Consider the following 22,548-nt stretch of genomic DNA (forward strand, 5'->3'; position numbering starts at 1 on the left):
TGTAAAAAATCTGTGCGTTTCAGAGAGGCGGGGCAAAGAGGAGATACAAACATGCACGGTATGTGGAAAATACAGCGTTTTTGAACTTTAAATCGTGTATACACATTGTATTACATTTTAAACAAATGATAATATTCGTTTTAGCCACGTCATATGACTCCTTTAAGTTCTTCTCCCCCTCTCAACAACAACTCTTCACCCCATAAGGTAAGCAACAGAAAAGAGGTAGGACTATACTGACTGTCCAATGGCCAGGCATTTTTAGCCCTCCCCTCCAGGCCCAACTTACAACAAACCAATCAAAACGGGAAGGCCAATATAAAGCCCCGCCCTACACTTTTTCTCATTTCAGAAGCCATTTCACCCGGATATACGTCACGATACGGAAAAGTAGTCAGTCGCAACCTCCGTTTCATGGTGACTTTAAGGCAAAATGTTTAACAGATGCAAAACCACCACCTACTATATTAAAACGTCAGCCAGATACTGGCAATGAATTATTCACACGCATTACATTAACAATCACAGATATTAATATCACAATTATTGTCAGTACTGCTTTATTGTGACACCTCTTATTCCAAGCAGCTGCCAGCATGCCAGGCAATGGCCCTATAACTGTTTGCAGTGGCTAAACATAACATTAGATATCTCTTTGCATACTCACTGGCTATGTCTCAGAGCCAAACTTGTATACAGGTGCTATTAAGCAGTTGCCGTCACATAAATGACATTTTTGCTACCGATGCTGATCATTAATAAATGAAGTGCTTTCATAAGCATAAATAAATGCAGCTGCTTTCAGGGCATTCTGAAAAATCATCAATATAATATGGGCACTTGACACTTGCTAGTGCCATTCAGCTGAACGGTTCGTGTGGACCATGCAGTGGATATTTTGGCTGCACTTACCTTCTCCAACCACTTGGTGTCATATTGGTGCACTAAAATGTAAATGATACATTTTTATGGTTTATCTAGTACTACAAACTACGGTTACTACACTTGTCTTTTACTATAATAACGCCATTATTAGCTTTCCTAAGGGCTGATAGAATTATGGATACAATATATGCATTATATATTTCATATTGTCTCCCACTTTTTCTGATGCGGCAGCACTTTATTCTTGACGAACACCAAACCGGTAAGCATGTATCTTCAAATTTCCGTAACTCACTTTATAATCAATTCCGACACAGCAGTACCACATCCGCTGTAACATGCCGCTCAAGTCATTACACCACAGCGAGCGCATTAGCGGAAGTTCAGCCATGCGCGTCAGTGCGCGTGCATTGATTCAAACGGCTGAACTGAAGTCCTACTCTGGAGCGCGCGCGGGGAAAGGGCTGATCTCCTCGAGCACAAATCCGCATAACCTCGTTTTACTGAGCGATTTTGGTCATTAAATTAAAAGGTAAGACACTATTAAAAGTGACCTTCTTTATTATAAGTGAGTACCAGCTAACAGTGTAGCGTTAGCTAAACCCGAGCTAACCTGGCAAACAAATAACGTTGAACGAGTGAAGGCGGGTGTTTTGAGGTTTAACAGATGCTTAAGCAAATGTACGGTTGGTTATGTGTAAATAATGATAATGTTAGAATGACACGAAATAATGTCGTGTAAGTTATCGTATAGTTGAAGCCACGAAATCAGAAAAATGTAACGTGTTAGCGTCGTGACTGCAGCAAAGTAATGACAAACTAGAAAATGATGTGTTGTAACTTTTGAAGTCGTCTCGTTAAAGGCTAACAGTACAAAAACAGCATTTTATTCATATTGATAAGCTGTACCAGTGTATGCCTGTCACAGTGGAGTGTGTGGGGGTAACTTACTGCAAATACTTCCTGAACGAATACATGTCAATAAAAACTACAACATATTGATGACATTCGGCAAGCTCAAGCCAAATACAAAATGGACACTGCTTTTTGGTTGTTGTTTGAGCATAAAATGTATGTTTCTGTTTACCCAGGCACATTGCATGATGTTAATAATAATGCATGTAAATGCATCATGTCGTTAGTTGACTTGCTTTCTTTCACAGGACACAAAGGAAGATATTTAGAAAAATGTTGTTAACTGGACCCAATTCACTTGCATTGGTTTAGTGTCCATACAATAGAAGTGAATAGGGTCCAGTGCTGTTCGGTTACCAACTTTCTTCAAAATATCTTTCTTTTTCTGCAGAAGAAAGAAAGTCATACAAGTTTGAAATGACAAGAGGTGAGTAAATGATGACAGGATTTTCATTTTTGGGTGAACTATCATCACTTCGCTGCTGGTGTAAATTTCATTCAGCTGTTTTCATGCTGGTCTGATGGGGAAACATTGCATGTGTAAACATTGGATATTTACTCATTCCAAACCTGTATCACTTTATTTCTTCTGCAGAACACAAAATAAGATATTCTGAAGAATTCCATTGACTTGCATTGTATGGACACAAAACCACTGTGACATTGCACAAAATATCTTAGTTTGTGTTCCACAGAAGAAAGAGTCACATATACAGGTTTTGATTTGAATGACATGAGGGTGAATAAATGATGACAGAATTACACTGATATCTTTAATATGTTGATTCAACATATCAAGTAAGCTGCAAAAGTTAACACACAACTTTCTCAATCTCATTGCAGAGATGACAATACAAGAGTGACGTGTCTTGTCAGTGTGAGCCTGTGGTAGGCCGGAGGATGTTGGACGAGGGTGATGGAGAGGTGGTGGGGGTCATTGAAGGAGTTGGTGGGCTTCAGGCAGAGGTGGAGAGGTTGACGGTCGAACTGCAGGAGGCCAACGAAGAAAAGTTACAAGCTGCACGATATGGCCTGGCCGTGCTGGAGGAGAGCGCTGCCCTGAAGAGCAAACACAGCCAGCTGGAGGAAGAGCATGAAGCACTTAAGCTGGAGCTACAGGAGCTTAGAGAGGTTAGTGAAAGGAGACTCACTCTGAATGATATTAAAAGATATTGTGGAATTGCTGCACTGTGTCAAGAATTTCTTTTCTTGTCTGAGTAACAATCAAGTATTGAAATTAGACACTTCTTTCAGCTATTGCACAGTTAACCCAAGGATATTTTTCACTGCATATCTTTTGTCGAATGATTATAAGCATTCTCTCTGTGATTCACATCCTTCCGGCCGTAAAAGTGAAAGTGACCTATTGGTCAGATATGGTGACCCATACCTGAAATGTGACCTCTGCATTTAACCCATCCAGAGAGTAGTGAACACACGTACACCCGGAGCAGTGGGCAGCTATCACTGCAGCGCCCAGGGAGCAAGTAGGGGTAAGGTGCCTTGCTCAAGGGCACCTCAGTCATTACCCTGAGAATCCAACCGGCAACCTTCTGGTCACCAGTCCGACTCGCTAACCATTAAAGACACAGTTTTGTATGTTATATTGCATTTCTTTTAATAAATCATACAAAACATCCCGCACTGTACCTTTAAAGTCCCGCGTGAACCGGAAGTTGCGATCGTTTTTACTTCCGTATTCTGAGTGAAAAGGAAATTCAAAGGAGAAAATTAGTGGGTGTGGCTTGCGTTTTTTCACTGTGAATTGATTGGATGTGTAAAAACAGCGGTTGCATTGATTTTGAAATGAAAACGGCAGCAGACTGACAGTTGAAGGGGAGGAGTTAACGGATGTTCCGGCCAAGCCGTCTAGTTTACGTCATTTGAGATGGATAGTCATTTCAGGGCAGAAGTACATTTTCAGATTTTAACTGAAGATTATGAGGGTACATGAATTTAAAAAAGAAAATCACCCACATTGATAAGCTATTTACTATAAACGCTGCAATATTTCATGAAAAAATGAGAATTGTCATTTTTAATTTAACTGGTACTTTAACATTTTGGCTGGTGGGTAGTTTTGTGAACTCTGATACAGGCTTTGCAAAGAGGATGTAGAAATGGGAGTGCTCCAAGTTGATATTGGAAGTGACAGCAACTCGGCACCGCTGCTTTGTAAAGGGGACATGTCTTAAAAAGCACAGCAGATGAAATTACATTTTTTGTAAGAGAGTGGAGAAACAAAAAAAGCTGTTTATTTATTAGTGGTCCATGGCCAAAGTAGTAAGCCGTAAGTCTGCTATGCCAGAGCTTTTTTAGGTCCCTGTATTATCCGATTTATTACAAAAACCTGTTCCTCATAAATCCCTGATTTTGGACTCTTAAAATTCCAGATCCAGAGCATTATGAGGTGGATTTATTGTTGGTTGACAACCTTAGCTAATATCTAACTGATGTTTCACGTTGACTTATGTGCCACGGTGTAGACAAACTTCCGCCGGTATGAAGATTAGGCCCATGCATTTCTTTATGTCTGATTAGTAGAGCATGAAATTGCTAAAGTAGTTGAGCGTGGTGTAGTGAAAAGACCGGACACAGTGTCTAGTGTGCTAGAAAGAGCATGTGATGTCAGTTGTAGCGTTCAGATGTTTTTATTGTGTCACAGTTTAATTGGCACTTGGACTCCAGAATTGTTCTTATCAATATTTACTGTATGTGGTTAAATCATGTTGACTTCAAAAAGTATTTCTAATCTTTTATGTTCCCTGTTATGACATCATCACATTCCCCTGTCATAAACGTTCTGTACAAGTGTGTGTATACGTGTAAGGCTCAGTCATCCACACTTCAGACTGCCTTTTATTTATAATTATAGACCGTCACAAACCTGTTCGTACATGACTTAAATTGTAGTGATGAAAACGTGTGTGGCTGTGTTCATAGCTGGCAACCTGTTTAGTGTTGATCCATCATCTAACAGTGCATGTGGGACAATCTGGTGTACGTTTCTCTTTTTTTTTTTTTTTTAAGGGAGCTTCGTCATGAACTTTAGACCATTCATTGCAACACTCTCTGGTTGCTAGGCATGCTTTAATGTCATGGTTAATGTATGTAGAGTTTGCATTGCCAGCTCTAAACACGATTGCAGACATTTACAGGCTAGGCTAGGCTAGGCTAGTAAACAAATTCCAAAAACAAGTGATAAACAGCTGTAGTTATTTAAAGAATGTCAGTTCACGCTTGAAGTAGCTCATTTGTCAGGGATCTTTATTTAGCCGGCCAAATAGAACTGTATTTGTTTATTAGAATTTGTCGACTCAGATGTATGTCTAGTGTATTTCAGTTTCTTGGATAAGATGGCATTTATTCAGTGTTTAATGTGTTTGTGTTTAGGCCCTGGCGGACTCTGTCAACAGTCATAAGCGTGCAGCTGCAGATGGGGAAAGCCGAGAGGAGAGTCTCCTGCAAGAGACGGCCAGCAAAGAAGAGGCCATGGCCATACGCATGGATGAGCTGCAGGCGGAGCTTAAACAGGCCCGTGTCTTTCTGGCAAATGCCACGGCTGAAAATGACAGACTGGCTGGGCTTTCCGTTCACCTGAAGAAGGTACAACCCCACTTACCAACGAGAAGGCCAATGTTTTTATGAAAATGTGTCCAAGTATTCCTAACCACATATACACAGCAGTTTGTGTGGTACACTTGGTCAAATTAAGTTTTTTGTGTATGAGCTACAAAACCTTTCATGTTGAATGAAAGATGCTATTTTTATGTTTAACAGATGAAGTGGTAAATAGATCCGAGTACTGCACCCTCTGCTATATAACAAGCTGATCAAAGTAAAAGTGGAAATCTGATGCTCTGTCTCCATGAGGCCTCGTCGTGTAACACAAAACCAGCTTGAGTTTCAATGTCAGCGGTTCTCTTTTTTTATAAGAGGAAAGAGATCACGGTGAACTATTTTAAAGAACTAGTCTACATCTGTGAATAATGGCGTATTAAACGACACAAAACGTGCTTAAAATATTTCCTTCCAACACAATAAAGCCATATGGCTCCAGAAATGACATGGTGATGAAAATATAAGTCAGAATTTTACATTTGATGTTTGAAGAGAATCTGTATCACATTAAGCGACATGTCACCACAGCTGCTTAAGTTGAAGCTACCATCACATGTTCTTTGTTCACGTCTGAGTATATCTGTTCAGTTGCAGTTTAAAAGGCAGATTTGCTTTCTTTTAGGATTGTGAGTGTTTGGATGTGGAGAACATGCGTGTAAAAGAGCAGCTGAAGGAGTACAAGACTCGAGAGGTCCAGCAGCTTCAAGACAACACTGAGCTGGAGGAGGAGAACATCTCCCTGCAGAAACAAGTCTCTGTGCTGAAGGAGAACCAGGTGGGAGACTATTGGTTTAAGTTTGTTTCCCATAAAAAAATGTGATTAAGCCTGGATGGTATGGTAATGGCATACGGCATAGGAGGGATGCATAGGGAATTAATTCTTGAATTACACTCATCATTATTTCTGTGTATTTGTACATCTGCACTTTTTGCTGCAATTTTTGACACGTTGAATAGGTCTTGTTCTACATAGTTTTGCAGTAATCTAACATGCTTTGTTAAAAGCGGTTGAAATGTTTGGTGGACACAGGTGTCCTGGTGTGAAATAGTCCTCATGAGAAATGTCATGTGACTTTGACAGCAGATGTTAAAAACACATACAGAGCAGTACAAGCACTTGTGTGGCAGTGTGTGAGTTTCAGCTGATGTTTGACAAAGCCTTCCTTCTACGGAATTGCACAAGAGAAAGGTTTTATTCACTACCCACATGAATATTCACAGATGCTAGAACGCCTTGTTTATTGGATAAAAAAACTGGTTTGGTCAGGATGAGTTCATGCAGTCTATAAACAGAGCTGTCCACAACATTTAATTTTTCCTGGATGATTTAACGCATAGATGTTAGTGTGTCATGTCTTAGGACTTCATCAGCAGATCCTGAGTCAGTTCCAGCATAGTTAATATTCAAGTAAAGCCGTGATGTCATAAATGGGGTAGCTGCCTGGATATCTCCATTTCTTCCAAGAAAAGAAAATGAGTGCAGTCCTTTCTGTGTTGAGTGGGAAATGTTGAAAATGGGAATGTTGTCTTAATGTTTGATCAGTTGATGTCAGCTGCCGGACAATAAGTTACTGTAATTGCTGTGGTCATTTGGTATGCAGATCAGAAAAAATCTTTACAATGTGGCAGTTCAATGTGGATCCAGTTGAACCACTTTGCACCGTACTATGGTTGTGGGCATAAGTGATGTTCGTCTTTTGAAATTTGCTGTCTTTATTCAAATATATTATTAAAGGTGCTTTAAAGGTCCAGTGTATGAAGTGTAGTGGCATCTAGCGGTGAGGTTGCAAATTGCAACCAACGGGTTCACTCCACCCCTCCCTTTCAAAGCACTACGGTGGCTGACACCGGGCAAAAAAGCAAAAACAACATTTTAGTCCTAAGGATATATTGTATTACTAGGGCTGGGTAAAAAATATAGATTCTTTGATTTTAATGGATCTTCAATTTAAAGGAGTCATATGACACAGCTAAAACGAATATTATAGTTTGTTTTAGATGTAATGCAATGTGTATACACGATTTAGGGTTCAAAAGCACTGTATTTTCCACATACCGTGCATGTTTGTATCCTTTTGAAAAGCGAGGTGTGCTATGATTGGCCAGTTAACCAGTGTGTAGTGATTGGTCGAATACTGCAAGCTTGTGACGGAAATGTAATGCCTCTTACCATATTTGGAACATCAGGTTCCATATGACCCCTTTAAAGAAACATCGATTTGGGAAATCCCCAGAATACTATCTGTATTTCGCCTCTCGTCGTGAGGATGGCGCCATTATTCAAGTTGAATTTTGAAATCTGTTTTATTTCTTAAACATGTTTCAAGTTGTTCGTGAGTTTCAAGTTGTTCGTGAGTTTCAAGTTGTTCGTGAGTTTCAAGTTGTTCGTGAGTTTCAAGTTGTTCGTGAGTTTCAAGTTGTTCGTGAGTTTCAAGTTGTTCGTGAGTTTCAAGTTGTTCGTGAGTTTCAAGTTGTTCGTGAATTTCAAGTTGTTCGTGAATTTCAATGTTGCACATTTACAAGTAATGTTTGGTTACTCAAAGTAAAAAGTAATTCAAAACAAGTGTGTGGGCTCTACTATTAACGTGAATGTGTATTTCATTCATTTAGAATAGGGGGGGTTTCAGTTACCAGCATATATATTTAATAGGGCTGTGCAGTTAATCGAAAATAATTGTAATCGTCAATTTTGGCCTTCAACAATTACAAAAACAAAATAATCGACGTAAAACGATTATTGTGCCACATTCCATTTTGCAAGGATCATCTCTATTCTTGTGGTATAAATCCACAGCCCACCCCCTTCTTTTACAGTTGTTCAGCTGTGCTATTTCTTTACATTTATTTTTCAGTTGGATTCAAAGTTTAAAAGCGTTTAAAAGTTTGGTTTACAAAGCGTTTTATTTTACTTCACAATTGCCGGTAAAACACAGCAAACTTGAAGCGCCACTGCTGGCGAGTCACCCCGAAACTCATTACAAAGGCAGCACAATCGTTTTTATATGCCAATGTTAATTTATCCATTAACGGGAGCTGCTGCATAACGTGATATGCAACATAAAGCCAAAAGAAACCAGCGATGTGATGAAGTGAGTCGTGTACGGTACATTAAAAGATTGAATGGCATGCTAAAAACCAAACCAAGTATGTGATTTGCATGATTGAAGAAATGTAATACAGATAATGTAATATGTCTAAGATATTTTTCATTCATTACTGTCTCAAGCAAAGACCATGCAGCTTCAAAGAGACATTAGCCAATAGCGCTTGAGCGTGAACTCTGTCAGAGCGTTTCATTGGTTGAATGTACTGAATGAATATGCCCTTCACTAAACGAACGAGTCAGTTGAGTCAAAATGAGACTGAATTAACTGCTATTGTACATGTCGTTCATGGTCTAATATTCTCTGTGTTGCAACAATGCATATCCAGTAGGGGTGTAACGATACACTCAGCTCACGATTCGGTACATATCTCGATGCTGGGTTCACGATACGAAACACATCTCGATATTTTGAACAACATTCAAATAACATTTATTTTCAAAATATTAACAATTTCAGTAACTTATTTTGTTGCACATACAACTTAATAAAGAATTTTAACATTTTAAGGCTAAAGCGCTATTGGCTCGTGTCTCTTTGCGTGAGACAGTAACGAATGAGAATTTTTTTTCTAAAAGACATATTACATAAACTGTATTACATTTCTTCAATCATGCAGATCACATACTTGTTTTTTAGCATGTCATTCGATCTTTTAATATACAGTACGACTCACTTCATCGCTTCTCTGATCGGAACAGCGCTGGTTTCTTTTGGCTTACTTTATGTTGCATATCACGTTATGCAGCAGCTCACGTTAGCGGATACATTAACATTGGCATTTAAAAACATTTGTGTAATGAGTTTCGGAGTGACTCGCCTGCAGTCACGCTTCAAGTTTGCTGTGTTTTACCAGCGATTGTGGAGGAAAATATGATGCTTTGTAAACCACTTGGAGACACAGATTGCGTCTTGTGCTTCTCTCTCTACCGCATATGTGAGATAAGCACACGTGACGCGCTGGCGCAGAGTAGGTAGCGTCTTGACCGCTGAACGAATAGAATTAAACATATCGTAAAATATCCCCATCTCTTTGGATGCGCATCGTAACATTTTTGCATCGCGAAATATCGTAATATGAAGTAACTTTACACCCCTAATATCCAGTAGTTACTGAACTTTTCTGAAAAATAAAGGTAATGACCTGGTTTAATTTTATTCTAAAGTAAAGTAAATTATGTAAAAACTGTTCAATCTTTGTATGGGACATTTAATTGCACCAATTAAATTAGTTAATCCAGATAGATTTTAGTAGACTAAATATAATGTAGATTTCGTCGACTAAAACTAAAATTATGGGGATGACTAAAATATGACAAACTAAATTCCATTTTAGTCAAAAGACTATGACTAAAACTAAATTAAAAAAAAATTGATACTGATCTTAAAATTCTTTATTAAATTGTATATCGTCGCTGTCGGGCGGAATCCTCGTATCTCCAAAACCATTATTTTTCAGGAAGTTAAAAAAACTGCATATTTTTTGAGTTATTAAACATTGTATCGTTAAAGTTGGTATTATACCTTATATTGCTATCAAATACTGTTGTGTACCAACATTAACACAACATTTCCCCAAAACCATGTTTAATCGGAGATACAAGGTTTATAACTAGGGAGCAGGGAGATACAAGATTACGCTGTCGTTGATAAGAATGGTACGGACACAGACGTCGCTGCTGCCAGCAGTGTTCATCAAAGTCTGCAGTCGCGTTGAGCCTTTTGACAAGAGACGAGGCTTTAAGAGCTAATGAAAGCTAATGATTGTGGTTACATACATCTTCCTAAACTCTATTTTAAACGTTAGAGCTATGAGTGATGCAATACCAAAATAAAACGTTAAACAGGCTGTCTAATATAGGCGGAAATTAATCTGCACGCAAATAAAGTCGGCGGTCGCGTTGAGCCTCTTGACAAGAGAAAAGGCTTCAATTGTTAACCAAAGCTAACGACTGTGGTTACATACATCTTCCTAAACTCTATTGTAAAGGTTTAAGAACTATAAGTGATGTAATACAAAAAACGATGAGCTGACTAGGCTGTCTAATAGGCGGAAATTAGCCGAATCTGCTCGCAAATTTACCTTCGTGGCTCACGGACTTCCTTCTGCACCGAAGCATTACAGCTATCGATTTTTAACAAAACAGACCTACTCAAATGTATCTAACCTAACTATTTTCACTCGTTATTGTCTCAAAAACTTTTAATCAGGAGACGTAATGCCGAGAAGCTCCCGCGGAGTGAAGAAGAGGTGGAGTTACGAGACTTCTCAGACAGTTGAAGTGTCCAATGGAGTTAAGAGATTTGCTCTCAAGATTTAGATTGGTTAATAATTTGTAAAAATAACAGACCCACATGGGGACTGACCAATAGCATCGATTTGTGAAAAAATATGAAATTGACCAAATTTGGACATAGGAGTTTCCGCCCGACAGCGACGATATGCAACAAAAAAAATACTGAAATTAATATTTTGAAAATAAATGTTATTTGAGTTTGTTTCATTTTTTAAATTTTGTTTAAAATATCTAGATGTGTATCGTATCGTATCGGGAACCCAGCATCAAGATACAGTGCATCCGGAAAGTATTCACAGCACTTCACTTTTTCCACATTTTGTTATGTTACGGCCTTATTCCAAAATGGATTAAATTCATTATTTTCCTCAAAATTCTACAAACAATACCCCATAATGACAACGTGAAAGAAGTTATTTTTAATAAATTTGCAAAGATTTCAAACAAAAAAATGAAAAAAGCACATGTACATAAGTATTCACAGCCTTTGCTCAATACTTTGTTGAAGCACCTTTGGCACCAATTACAGCCTCAAGTCTTTTTGAGTATGACGCTACAAGCTTGTCACACCTATTTTTGGGCAGTTTCTCCCATTCTTCTTTGCAGGACCTCTCAAGCTCCATCAGGTTGGATGGGGAGCGTCGGTGCACAGCCATTTTCAGAACCCTCCAGAGATGTTCAATCGGGTTCAAGTCTGGGCTCTGGCTGAGCCACTCAAGGACATTCACAGAGTTGTCCTGTAGCCACTCCTTAGTTATCTTGGCTGTGCGCTTAGGGTCATTGTCTTGTTGGAAGATGAACCTTCGCCCCAGTCTGAGGTCCAGAGCGCTCTGTAGCAGATTTTCATCGAGGATGTCTCTGTACATTGCTGCATTCATCTTTCCCTCGATCCTGACCATTCTCCCAGTTCCTGCCGCTGAAACACATCCCCACAGCATGATGCTGCCACCACCATGCTTCACTGTAGGGATGGTATTGGCCAGGTGATGAGCGGTGCCTGGTTTCCTCCAGACATGACGCTCAATCTTTGTTTCATCAGACCAGAGAACACCTTCAGGTGCCTTTTGGCAAACTCCAGGCGGGCTGTCATGTGCCTTTTACTGAAGAGTGGCTTCCGTCTGGCCACTCTGCCATACAGGCCTGATTGGTGGAGTGCTGCAGAGATAGTTGTTCTTCTGGAAGGTTCTCCTCTCTCCACAGAGACATGCTGGAGCTCTGTCAGAGTGACCATCGGGTTCTTGGTCACCTCCCTGACTAAGGCCCTTCTCCCCCGATCGCTCAGTTTGGCCGGGCGGCCAGCTCTAGGAAGAGTCCTGGTGGTTCCCAACTTCTTCCATTTACGGATGATGGAGACCACTGTGCTCATTGGGACCTTCAATGCTGCAGAAATTTTTCTGTACCCTTCCCCAGATCTGTGCCTCGATACAATCCTGTCTCGGAGATCTATAGACAATTCCTTGGACTTCATGGCTTGGTTTGTGCTCTGACATGCACTGTTAACTCTGGGACCTTATATAGACAGGTGTGTGCCTTTCCAAATCATGTCCAATCAACTGAATTTACCACAGGTGGACTCCAATCAAGTTGTAGAAACATCTCAAGGAAGATCAGTGGAAACAGGATGCACCTGAGCTCAATTTTGAGTGTCATGGCAAAGGCTGTGAATACTTATGTACATGTGCTTTTTTCGTTTTTTATTTTTTAATAAATTTGCAAAGATTTCAAACAAACTTCTTTCACGTTGTCATTATGGGGTATTGTTTGTAGAATTTTGAGGAAAATAATTAATTTAATCCGTTTTGGAATAAGACTGTAACAACAAAATGTGGAAAAAGTGAAGCGCTGTGAATACTTTCCGGATGCACTGTATGTACCGAATCGTGAGCTGAGTGTATCGTTACACCCCTAGAAACTATATACTGTAAATAAGAATCGAATTGCCCAAATGGTCTCAAAACCCAGCCCTAGTATTTACAAAACACGGTAGACAGGACATGACATGTCAATTCATGGAGATATTTTGGAGCTTATAGCAACTTTAATGTCAGTATAATTGAATTTAGACAGTCAGCCACATGACACAACGTTTACATTTGTGTCTTTAGGTGGAGTTTGAATCGGTGAAGCTGGAGTTGACTCATAAAGAAGAAGAGCTGGAGCTGCTGAGGGCGCAATGTGAAGAGGCTGGACGTCTGCGGGAGATCGCAGAGCATCAGCTGGAAGAGGCTTTGGAGGCTCTGAAAGAGGAGCGAGAGCAGAAAAACAGCCTGAGACGAGAACTAGCCATCCTAAACCTCAACCCCTTTGACTCCATCAGCCACCTGGAGATACAGCTGGATGAGAGCCACGACGGAGAGAAGGATAAGGATGAGGAGGAGATGGACAGCGGATACAACAATTCCAAAGGGATGGAGAAACACAGATGTTCCACACCCAGGAACAGTGATGTGTTGTTCAGACCTCAGGCTCCTGGGCTTGTGTCTGACCTGCTGAGTGAGCTGCACCTGTCAGACAGCCAGAAACTCAAACAGCAGCTGAAACAGGTAGGAGAACTTGTTTACATCCTACTCGCACTTCCTTCTCACTCACTTTATGAGCGGTGTTGTCAGTTTCGATTTAGAGTTTTATTACTGGAAATATCTTTGCTGTTGTGTGTATAAAATTACTTTGACCACTCTAATCTTAGTGAAAAACCGATATTGTGGGTTAATTATTCAATCCATATAAACCTTGTGGTTCCATCTCCAGGTGGAAAGAGAGAACGCCACTCTGACCAGCACAGTGCAGGATCTCCAGCAGCAGTTAGTTCAATCTAAGGATTCCCTCAGTGAGCAACAGGTAAAGATGGAACAGCTGGCACAATGTTTGGAGACCCTTCAGAGCACAGTCTCAACAAGCCCGGCTCCCAGAAACCCTCCGAACCAAGATGCTGAAAACGGTATTAGTTACTACGAGGTGGATGCTAAAAGCACAGAGGTGCTAGAGTCCCGCATGCATGCGGCAAACGAGAAGCTTGCGCGTCTTCGTGAGGAACTGAAGGTGGCCAACGAGCACTCCAAAATCCTTGAAAAACGCTGCAAGCAGGAAAAGGAATGCTGGAGGTGCGAAGCAGAAGATCTCGCTAACAAACTTCGACAATGTATCGCTGCCAGCCGTCAGGACCAGGAGCGAATAAGACAGCTGGAGCGGGAAATTGGTGCCACGAGGCAGGTCGCCACAGACTCTGAAGGTCATCTTAGTGTTGCACAGGAGGAGCTTCTAGCATTTTCTGAGGAGCTCGCCAACCTTTACCATCACGTGTGTGTTAGTAACAACCTAACACCCAGTCGAGTGACGCTGGATTACTATCGTGATGGAGCGCAACCTGGAAGAATGAATAACCACTCACAGCAGCAGCACCACTATCACGGATCATTCCGGAGACACAGGCAGTCGGGAGACATGTTTGCAAAAGATTCCTCCGCTGGAGAGAGGGACATAAGTAATGGAGACACGTCCTCCAGCTGTGGGAGTTGTCCAGGGTCTCCTACACTAGACTTCAGGGACCCAACCAATGTGCGTAATCTAGTGGCTATCATACGCTGCCAGATTAAACACTTGCAGGTATGTCTGGAACTCATTGTAGTAAATTAGTTATGATGAACTGAAAGTGTCCATATACTTTAAATTGGTCTGTTTATACTATAAAAATATATATTCTGTATAGAAATTGTGATTTGGTACTTCAACCACACTGTAATATACAGTCACATGTTTGTGCCAGTAAATGTGGGTGACATTCTACACAAGATTTTCAAAAGTTATTATAAATGAATGTAAATTATTATGACAATATGATTTTTTTAGGTAGCGGTAGACTTGTGCAGGCAGCGTAACCCGATGTCCCACCCAGCAGCAGGAGGCAGCACCGAATCAGAGCGTGACATAGAGGCACTGGTTGAGGAAGTTTTAAAGCTCAAGTCTCTCCTGAGCACCAAGAGAGAGCAGATAGCCACTCTCAGAACTGTCCTAAAAGCCAACAAACAGGTACATCACATGGTTGATTATAACGACTTATAGAATCTTATTATTTAAGGTTCATTGGCAACATCATAAACAAACACTATGTGGCCCAAACTTAACTTCCGGATAGACCTCTGCAAAGAAGCAATACCTGTTGAGTAGTTTAAATTTATACAATTTATATACAATAAAGTATAAATAAATATAAAATATTTTGTTATATTACGGCTAATCACAGACCGGAAGTTAACTTCGGTGCGGCTGATAAAACCGTCTAAAGCATGGGTCTTCCACCGGGGGTCCGCGCCCCCTAGGGGGTCCTTGGTGGAACTGCAAGGGGTCCGCTAATTACTGTTTACTCACAGGCAACTTTTTGTTAAAAATGTAAAGCATGGGTACAGAAATATTACAAGCAATGTTCTCTTTAAGCTGGGCACGTGCATAATGAGACTGAAAAAAAGATGAGTATCGCCTGTCTATAGACCACTTTGAAAGATGTAAATACTGGTCCAGAAGCACTTCTAGTTTCACAGGGCTCCAGACCAAAAAATCTGTTAAGGAGCCATTGTCCTCCTATAGGGGAAAAAAGCAGGCGCCAAATTATTTTTTAAGAGCCACATAACATGAACTTACATTTTTTTAATCACATGCTTTTAGCTATCCTGATGTGTGTAAATCTTCACTCTTATAGGTTTTGCTTACATAAAGTTTCTCTTTCATGTTGTTTTCCCTCATAAGCAGGGTCATACGGAATCTCCAGACTTTTTTGTTTATTCCACCCTAAAATTTTGGGGAATATCTGCACAATTCCACAGAATAGTTTTAAACGTGTTTACATTTGTACACGAATATAAAAATGTGTAAATGTGTTCAAATAGTCTGTAAAAAAATGTAGGCTAGGCTATAATTTTTATTTTATTATTATTATTGTTATAATGACACTTTTCCGCATGTTCACAACACAACGTAAAGATAACTTCAAATAAAACTTAACAAAAGAATTCGCCTGTCGTTCATTCTTACTGTGAACGGATTTGAAATGATACAGCGGTGTCTTATAACAAATACGTTCCCTGAACTTCTCCACGATTAGTTTAGTTTTAAACGTCTCAAATATCACAGTTTGTCCTCAGGCTCATTAAAACCCATCACTGCAAACAGCGCATGCCGCATACTAGTAACACGCTCACATTGAGATCTGCGAGCGCTTAAGCCGCGGCGGGTACACTTGACTTTCCGCGTCCATATATTTTTGGTCGCAAAAACGCAACCGTTTTAGATGCAGTCTGGAGCCCTGTTTCAGTTTTTTTATTTATTTAAAATCTTACATAGTTAAATAAATCTTAAATATATCCGTTCAACATTTTGATTCAGTTATAAATGTTCTGTTGGTTTTATTTTGTTTAAACATTTGTGTTGTGTTAAACTGAAAAAGCTGGACCAGCATTGTTTACGTCCTCCTAAGTGGTCTATAAACCAACAATTATAAATATCCCAGATGGAATGCAAGAACACAAAAATGTGAACAGCCTTTGACGGTACCTCAGAATGTTTCTAAGCCACTTTTTGTAATGCGTATTTCATACTTTTACCAATAATGATTTAGAATGTCAATCATGCACAGCACATGGTGCTTTTCTCAGCTATCATTTATGTCATTTAATTGATTAAACGCATTGAAAAAAGATTTGATTGGTAGCCCTAATGTAAATGTTTTTTCTTATAAAGACTGCAGAGTTAGCCTTGAACAACTTGAAGACCAAGTATGAGACAGAGAAGAGCATGGTGTCCGAGACTATGCTGAAGCTGAGAAATGAACTGAAGGCACTAAAAGAAGACGCTGCCACCTTCTCATCCCTGCGGGTGATGTTTGCAAGCAGGTATGATGGGATTACACACGTGCTGAGCATGTGGCGTGATGTACTCACACTTCCTGCAGCGCTGGTTTCACGCTGATGAGTGATTTTAGCGTGTTTTTAATGTCTTGTAAACTGGTTTACGGTTTGATCGTTGTACAGATGTTTTGGAAGAATTTGATGAAGCTTATCAAAATTAAAAGAAACTAAAATTGAATCGTTTTACATTTAAAGGAATGGAACATGCTTGTCTTGAGCCATCTGAGAAGTGAACCGAGTTTATTTAGGGATTGAGGGATTTATAGTTGTACAGGCCGTTCTGTGGTGAAATATTGCAGTGTTTGTTTACGTTTTGTAGAAAGTTTGAGAGGTCATTGGGATACAGTGCCAAAGAGATTAGACACTCTTGACCCCCATGGTCTCTTTTTTTAGACTAAATTGAGCAGATTATAAGGCCTGGTCTGCCACAAGGTCTTTTCACATGCCGATTAACGTGCACACTCTTTGATCTCTTGTGCAGACCAGAGATCAAGCAGATTGTGAACAGTAGAGATGAGGATAACATTCTATTTTTAGGGATGGGTGACTACTTACTCCCCACTAACTCTTCTGTTATTGCTCATAACCTTCATTTTCATCAAGATATCATTTCTAAACAAAGTAGTTTAAATGCAGAATATATAGTTAAAATGTTTACATGCTTGACCCATCAACACAAAACGTAAGAAAAATGTGATAAAATGATAAAGGCGTTTCATTACGGTGCATTGTCACAGTCACCACCCATTAGTTGATTTATTTGTGCTCATAAATGTTAATAATGAAGCCTTTTATTCTTGGAATGTGGCACCCTCGTGTGGACAGACATTATTTATCTTTTGCCTCCGTTTCTGTTCCTTGTATTTCTATCTCTCCTTTTTATTTCGCAGATGTGACCAGTACGTAACCCAATTAGATGAGATGCAGAGACAGCTCGCGGCCGCCGAGGATGAGAAAAAGACACTCAACTCTCTTCTGCGTATGGCTATCCAACAAAAGCTGGCGCTGACTCAGCGGCTTGACGAACTAGAAGCACCCGTCCACCCTCTCAGCAACGGCAGCAGCCCCCGGCGCTCTCGAACCAAACACCTGACCAAATCAGGCCTAGCCCCACGAAGCCCCATGAGAAACAGCCAACGCTCCAGCCCGGTGCTGGTTTCCGCTGTTTCACCCAACATGAGCAGCCACACGAGGCAGCTGTCACGCAACATTCACTACAGCCCTGTAAGAGCCTCCTCTTCTTCTTCCTCATCATCGTCTTTTTCCGCCTCACATGAACTAGAGTGCTCTACGTCCACGCAGAGTTTAGCATCTATCGGCATTACGCTTGACACTACGTTTGTGCGTAGTTACAGGTCAAGTTCGTCTCGCTCGTTGAATGATGCCACCAGCGGTTTGGGCCCATTTGCGATTCAGTCGCGACAACCCAAGGTTTATGAGTCGCAGGGGAAGAGTGTTAAAGTGTCAGCGCCGTTACGCAGTAACACATTTATTAAAGCACGTCGTGCTTCTTTGCCAGTGACCAAACCTGGTTCCTTCTGTCCACGTACAGTTGACGCTCAAAGCACACGATTAGCTAGAACAGATGATTCACAAATGGAGAAAAAAGGGAAAGTTACAACAAAGGAAAATGATCTGAAACCTTCAAAAAAGACCTTTCTTAAAAAGCAGCCTAATATCTCCAAATCACAATCTACTGAGGGTTCAAAGGCAGCATCTACTGCACAGCGAAATGTAGCGTCTTCTAGTGGTCTGTTCACTCCATACAGTTCAGTAGATACAGAACGGAAATCATCATTGCCCTGTAGCACAAAGAGTTCTTCCAGTTTAGACCCCAGCCGTGAGTTTATGAAGCAGACAGGCAAACAGGTATTGATGCAGCGAACAGGTCCACACACACCCACACAGACCAGAGGAAGTTTAGAGTCGTGTAACCGTTCAGTTAGTGCTAAGAAATACACCAGAAGCAACATTAAGCATTGAAAAGAACCACACAGCACCATTGAGAGCTTCTGAATTTAGGGCTGTCAAACGATTAGTCGCATCCAGAATAAAAGTTTGTTAACATAATGTATGTCCGTGTACTGTGCATATGAATTTTGCATTTATTAGGGATGTAACAATAATATAGATATCGTGCTATCGCAATAACAAAATTGTCTCAATATTATCGTGGTCACATGACTGTATGAAACGATAGGTCTTCCGGGTCTTACATAGAGAATGTTGGAAAAAATAATAGATGTTACACCTTTGGCAAGGTCCATCTGGTGCAATTATTTTATTTGATAAAATCAGGTCATTTGACCATCTCATACTATAACTCACACCTCTAAGCAGTTATGATTGGAGGATAATGAAAAGCGGATGCTTATGGCACGTTTCTAAGTCATCATTTAAATATTGCAATTAATACTGTACCGTGGACTTTACACCAAGGTATTATCGTACAGTGAGGTTTTGATATTGTTACATCCCTAGTATTTATAAAAACATACACATACATGCATGTATTGAAGTAAAATTATATGATATATGATATAATGATATGAATATAATTAAATGTAATTTCAAGTATTGCTAAATAAAAATACATGTACATATTCCCTAAATAGTTATATACGTGTATGTTTTTGTGTTTATAGACATAATATTATGCAAACACAAACTTGTAATCTGGATGCGATTAGTCGGTTGGTAGCCCTATCTGAATTAGGTGTTGTCAGTTGTTCATAACCTAAACTAAATTTACCTAGGTAGAATTTCCTTAAAGCATCTCTTGTCTCTACACAAGTTTCTCATGTCTCGTCACTTCAAAGATCCTTGTTTTAGTTGTTTTTAAGTCATGTTGCCAACAGATGATCACCTACTTCATTTATCCTTACATTGAGTTCATGTTTATTACTGGCCCCAACCTTAAACCTGAAATCTGATTGGCTGATAGCAGTGATGTTCCTGAACCAACCAGGAAGTTTTTGTCATAGGATGTGAGAACAATATAATAGTGTTTCAGAGTTCTATTTTATCAAAAGCATTTGTTGCATGTTGTTCATTACTAAAAAAAATGTTTTTGTAGAAACAAGCGGATGGATATCCACTTACAATGAACGTCTTTAGCGCTGTAAAGGTGCAAAGTCCAAAACTGTCAGAATTGTAGTATAGTATAGTTGTTTACTCAAATATAAATTCTGTCCTAATTTACTCACTCTTAGATTGTTGACTCCCATAGTATTTATTTTCCCTACTATGGCAGTAAATGGGGAATGAGATCTGTTTGGTTATTGTCATTCTTCCAAATATCCTCCTTTGTGTTTAGCAGAACAAAGACATTTATAAAGGTTTGAAACAATCTGTGGGTGAGTAAATGATGACAGAATTTGTATTTTGGGGTGAACTGTCCCTGATTTCAACACTGCTTCAGTCTTACTATTGTATTGTTTCCTGTTTCTTCTGCCAACATCGTATTAGACATGTACTAAATGCATAAACACTTTTGTCTTTGCAGAGATGAAAACCTCATTGTCTACCCCCTCTGTGCTCCCGTGTCTATGTGGACCGTGTTCATGCCCAGCTCATGAACACTCATACCCTACAGTCCTTCCCCAACATCCTCATCCCAGACCACACCTCATCGTACCTGTCCTACTTTGCCTCATGCCTGGTTTTTCATTTTGCATCTTATTATTTGTTTGAATCAAGTGTTGTTCAGCTTCAAGACATTGCAAGCTGAACATTGTCATGTTGTCTCATAATGGCATATTATTATTAGAACGATTTCACTGATTTATGAACAGTGTACCGCACCAAATACATTCCTGAAGATCAGTATTGTTTTAATTCTGACTGACTGACGTTTTCATACGTTGATTTGTTTTAGTTTTTGCCAGCTATCATGGAGGACATTCCATTAAGATTATTAATATATTTTAGTTAACATTCTACATGTTGTTTATTTACATTTGTTTTATTTACAGCGGCATGTTTATTAACTGTCATTCAGACCTCATCAAACTTCATTTTGTCTTGTGCGGTGTTTAGTTGAGTGATATTAGTTTTCATGACCTTTAAAGATACAGTGACACAGTCAACAAATCTTTTGTATCCAACAACAGACAGAACTGTCAACTATGCAGGAATATAAAGAATTTGCTGCTATTAGCTTGTGCAAAAGAATCTACCAAACTGCCAGTTTTGCTGCCTACAGCACAGGGTTATTGACCAGCACTGTTAGACTAATAACATTATAATAGATTATAGGATAGAGGTAAATCACTTTTCATATTGTGGATAAATTAAAACGGGACAAATAATAGTGCCTTATTTTGGAGTGAAAACATACTTGATTTAACATTTGATTTATTGAAAAAAGTGGTTTAGGTCGTTTTAAAGATGTGCGTGCACCTGTAGATGTTGTTACGTTCCTTTGCAACAGGCTTGTTTTGTTGAAAGCTACGCCTTTGCAAGATTAGTATTACACTGTTCTTGTCAGAACTTTGTGTATATTTGTGTATTTGAGACGTGTGTTGACTTGCCCGTCTACACATCTTAAATTCATCTCTGTCAAGATATTTCAATAATGCTTCCCTTTGTCTTTTTTAACTTGAATTTTATTGTTGACCTAAAACTTTATTGTAGCATGAAAAATCTTGTTAATATTAAATATGTAACGTAAAAATAAAATCGTTTCAATGTTTGTTTGTTTCTCTCTGTGCATTACTGAGGATGTGAATGGCAGTCACTGTACGTTACATGTGTATGTTATAATATGTATGTGTATGCAGTATCTTTTAAATTTACCTTTCACCACCCGTCATGCCTTCTGTTTACTACTTATCAAATGCTCCACCCCTCAGAGTTCCCAGACTCCTATATCCAAAGAGTATTTATGCTCTGCAGCTTTATGTTTGCACTTCTTTACCTGAAGGGCTGAGGATTTGTTAGTATGTCCTGTAGTAAAAAGATCCCGGCGCTCAGTGTGACCGACAGTTCTCTGGTTACACGACCGAGAGCTTTTTCTCTCTAATAGATTAACTCCAGCCATCATCATTTAGGTATTGAATATGTGTAAAATATATTTTTTATTTGGTTCCATTGGTTTAAATGTCCATAGTTGAAACAAACTAGTATGCTATGTTTAACCCAATGGTTGGTTAAAACAGCCCTGCATTTATTTTAAAGTGTTTCCATGTAGCAGATGCTTTAACTTTAATAACTAGGGAGCAAACCCACAACTTGGGTGCTGCTAGCATGAGCTACAACCTGAGCGACAGAAATGTAAAAAGATCAACATATTTCTTAAGTACACATGTCTGAAAACTCAGCTAAAGTCTTTTTTTGTGATTTACTGTTTTCTATGAAATCATCCTACATGTAATTCTGTGAAAATATAAACTTGATATCTTTATATTGATGCTTTAAAAGAAATATTTGTGTCCTCACTCAACCTTTTGCCATCCTGGATTTATGACTTCCTCGAATGAGAAAACAAGTCTTATATTGAGTTTATTAGCACTGTATTGAAACTAAAGCAAACCTATTTAAACTCCAATATGGCAGAAGGTCAATAACTTCAAATCTCATTTGTTCTTTCCAGTCTCTGGCTAATTGTAATATATTTAATCAGAAACACATTTTAACCAGTGACATTTTATCATCATTTTGACATCCAGTTTTAGATGTTTTGCCGTAATTGAATTTAGCGCTCATGGATATGTTAGCGCTACTATGGTTTTGTTACATTTAAACATTTATCATTTATTCATTTATTAGACCACCACCATCCAATGTAAGGTTTATACCACAGCTGCCCTAAACTAACAGTGTTGGTCA

General features: G+C 39.4%; 1 protein-coding gene across 2 annotated transcripts; it reads left to right on the forward strand.

Moving 5' to 3' along the window:
* Positions 1 to 1,286: 1,286 nt before the first annotated feature.
* Positions 1,287 to 21,476, forward strand: zgc:162200 (uncharacterized protein LOC558638 homolog). 2 transcript variants are annotated; one of them, XM_057357211.1, is made up of 11 exons: positions 1,287 to 1,417; positions 2,192 to 2,227; positions 2,644 to 2,931; positions 5,194 to 5,406; positions 6,044 to 6,196; positions 12,928 to 13,365; positions 13,571 to 14,425; positions 14,669 to 14,848; positions 16,553 to 16,704; positions 17,610 to 17,943; positions 20,225 to 21,476. In XM_057357211.1, the coding sequence occupies exons 3-11, from the start codon at positions 2,701 to 2,703 to the stop codon at positions 20,228 to 20,230; spliced, it is 2,562 nt and encodes an 853-aa protein (XP_057213194.1). In that variant the 5' UTR covers positions 1,287 to 1,417; positions 2,192 to 2,227; positions 2,644 to 2,700; the 3' UTR covers positions 20,231 to 21,476. The 2 variants fall into 2 exon arrangements, with proteins under 2 accessions (XP_057213194.1, XP_057213193.1); XM_057357210.1 differs by lacking the exon at positions 2,192 to 2,227.
* Positions 21,477 to 22,548: the final 1,072 nt, after the last annotated feature.

This window comes from Triplophysa rosa, linkage group LG17 (assembly GCF_024868665.1).
Source record: "Triplophysa rosa linkage group LG17, Trosa_1v2, whole genome shotgun sequence".
Taxonomy (NCBI): Eukaryota; Metazoa; Chordata; class Actinopteri; order Cypriniformes; family Nemacheilidae; genus Triplophysa; species Triplophysa rosa.

Coding starts and splice junctions, on each gene's coding strand:
- zgc:162200 (XM_057357211.1), top strand. CDS start 2,701: ATGTTGGACGAGGGTGATGGAGAGGTGGTGGGGGTCATTGAAGGAGTT. Junction 5,407..6,043: donor TTTCCGTTCACCTGAAGAAG/GTACAACCCCAC, acceptor GCTTTCTTTTAG/GATTGTGAGTGTTTGGATGT. Junction 6,197..12,927: donor CTGTGCTGAAGGAGAACCAG/GTGGGAGACTAT, acceptor TTGTGTCTTTAG/GTGGAGTTTGAATCGGTGAA.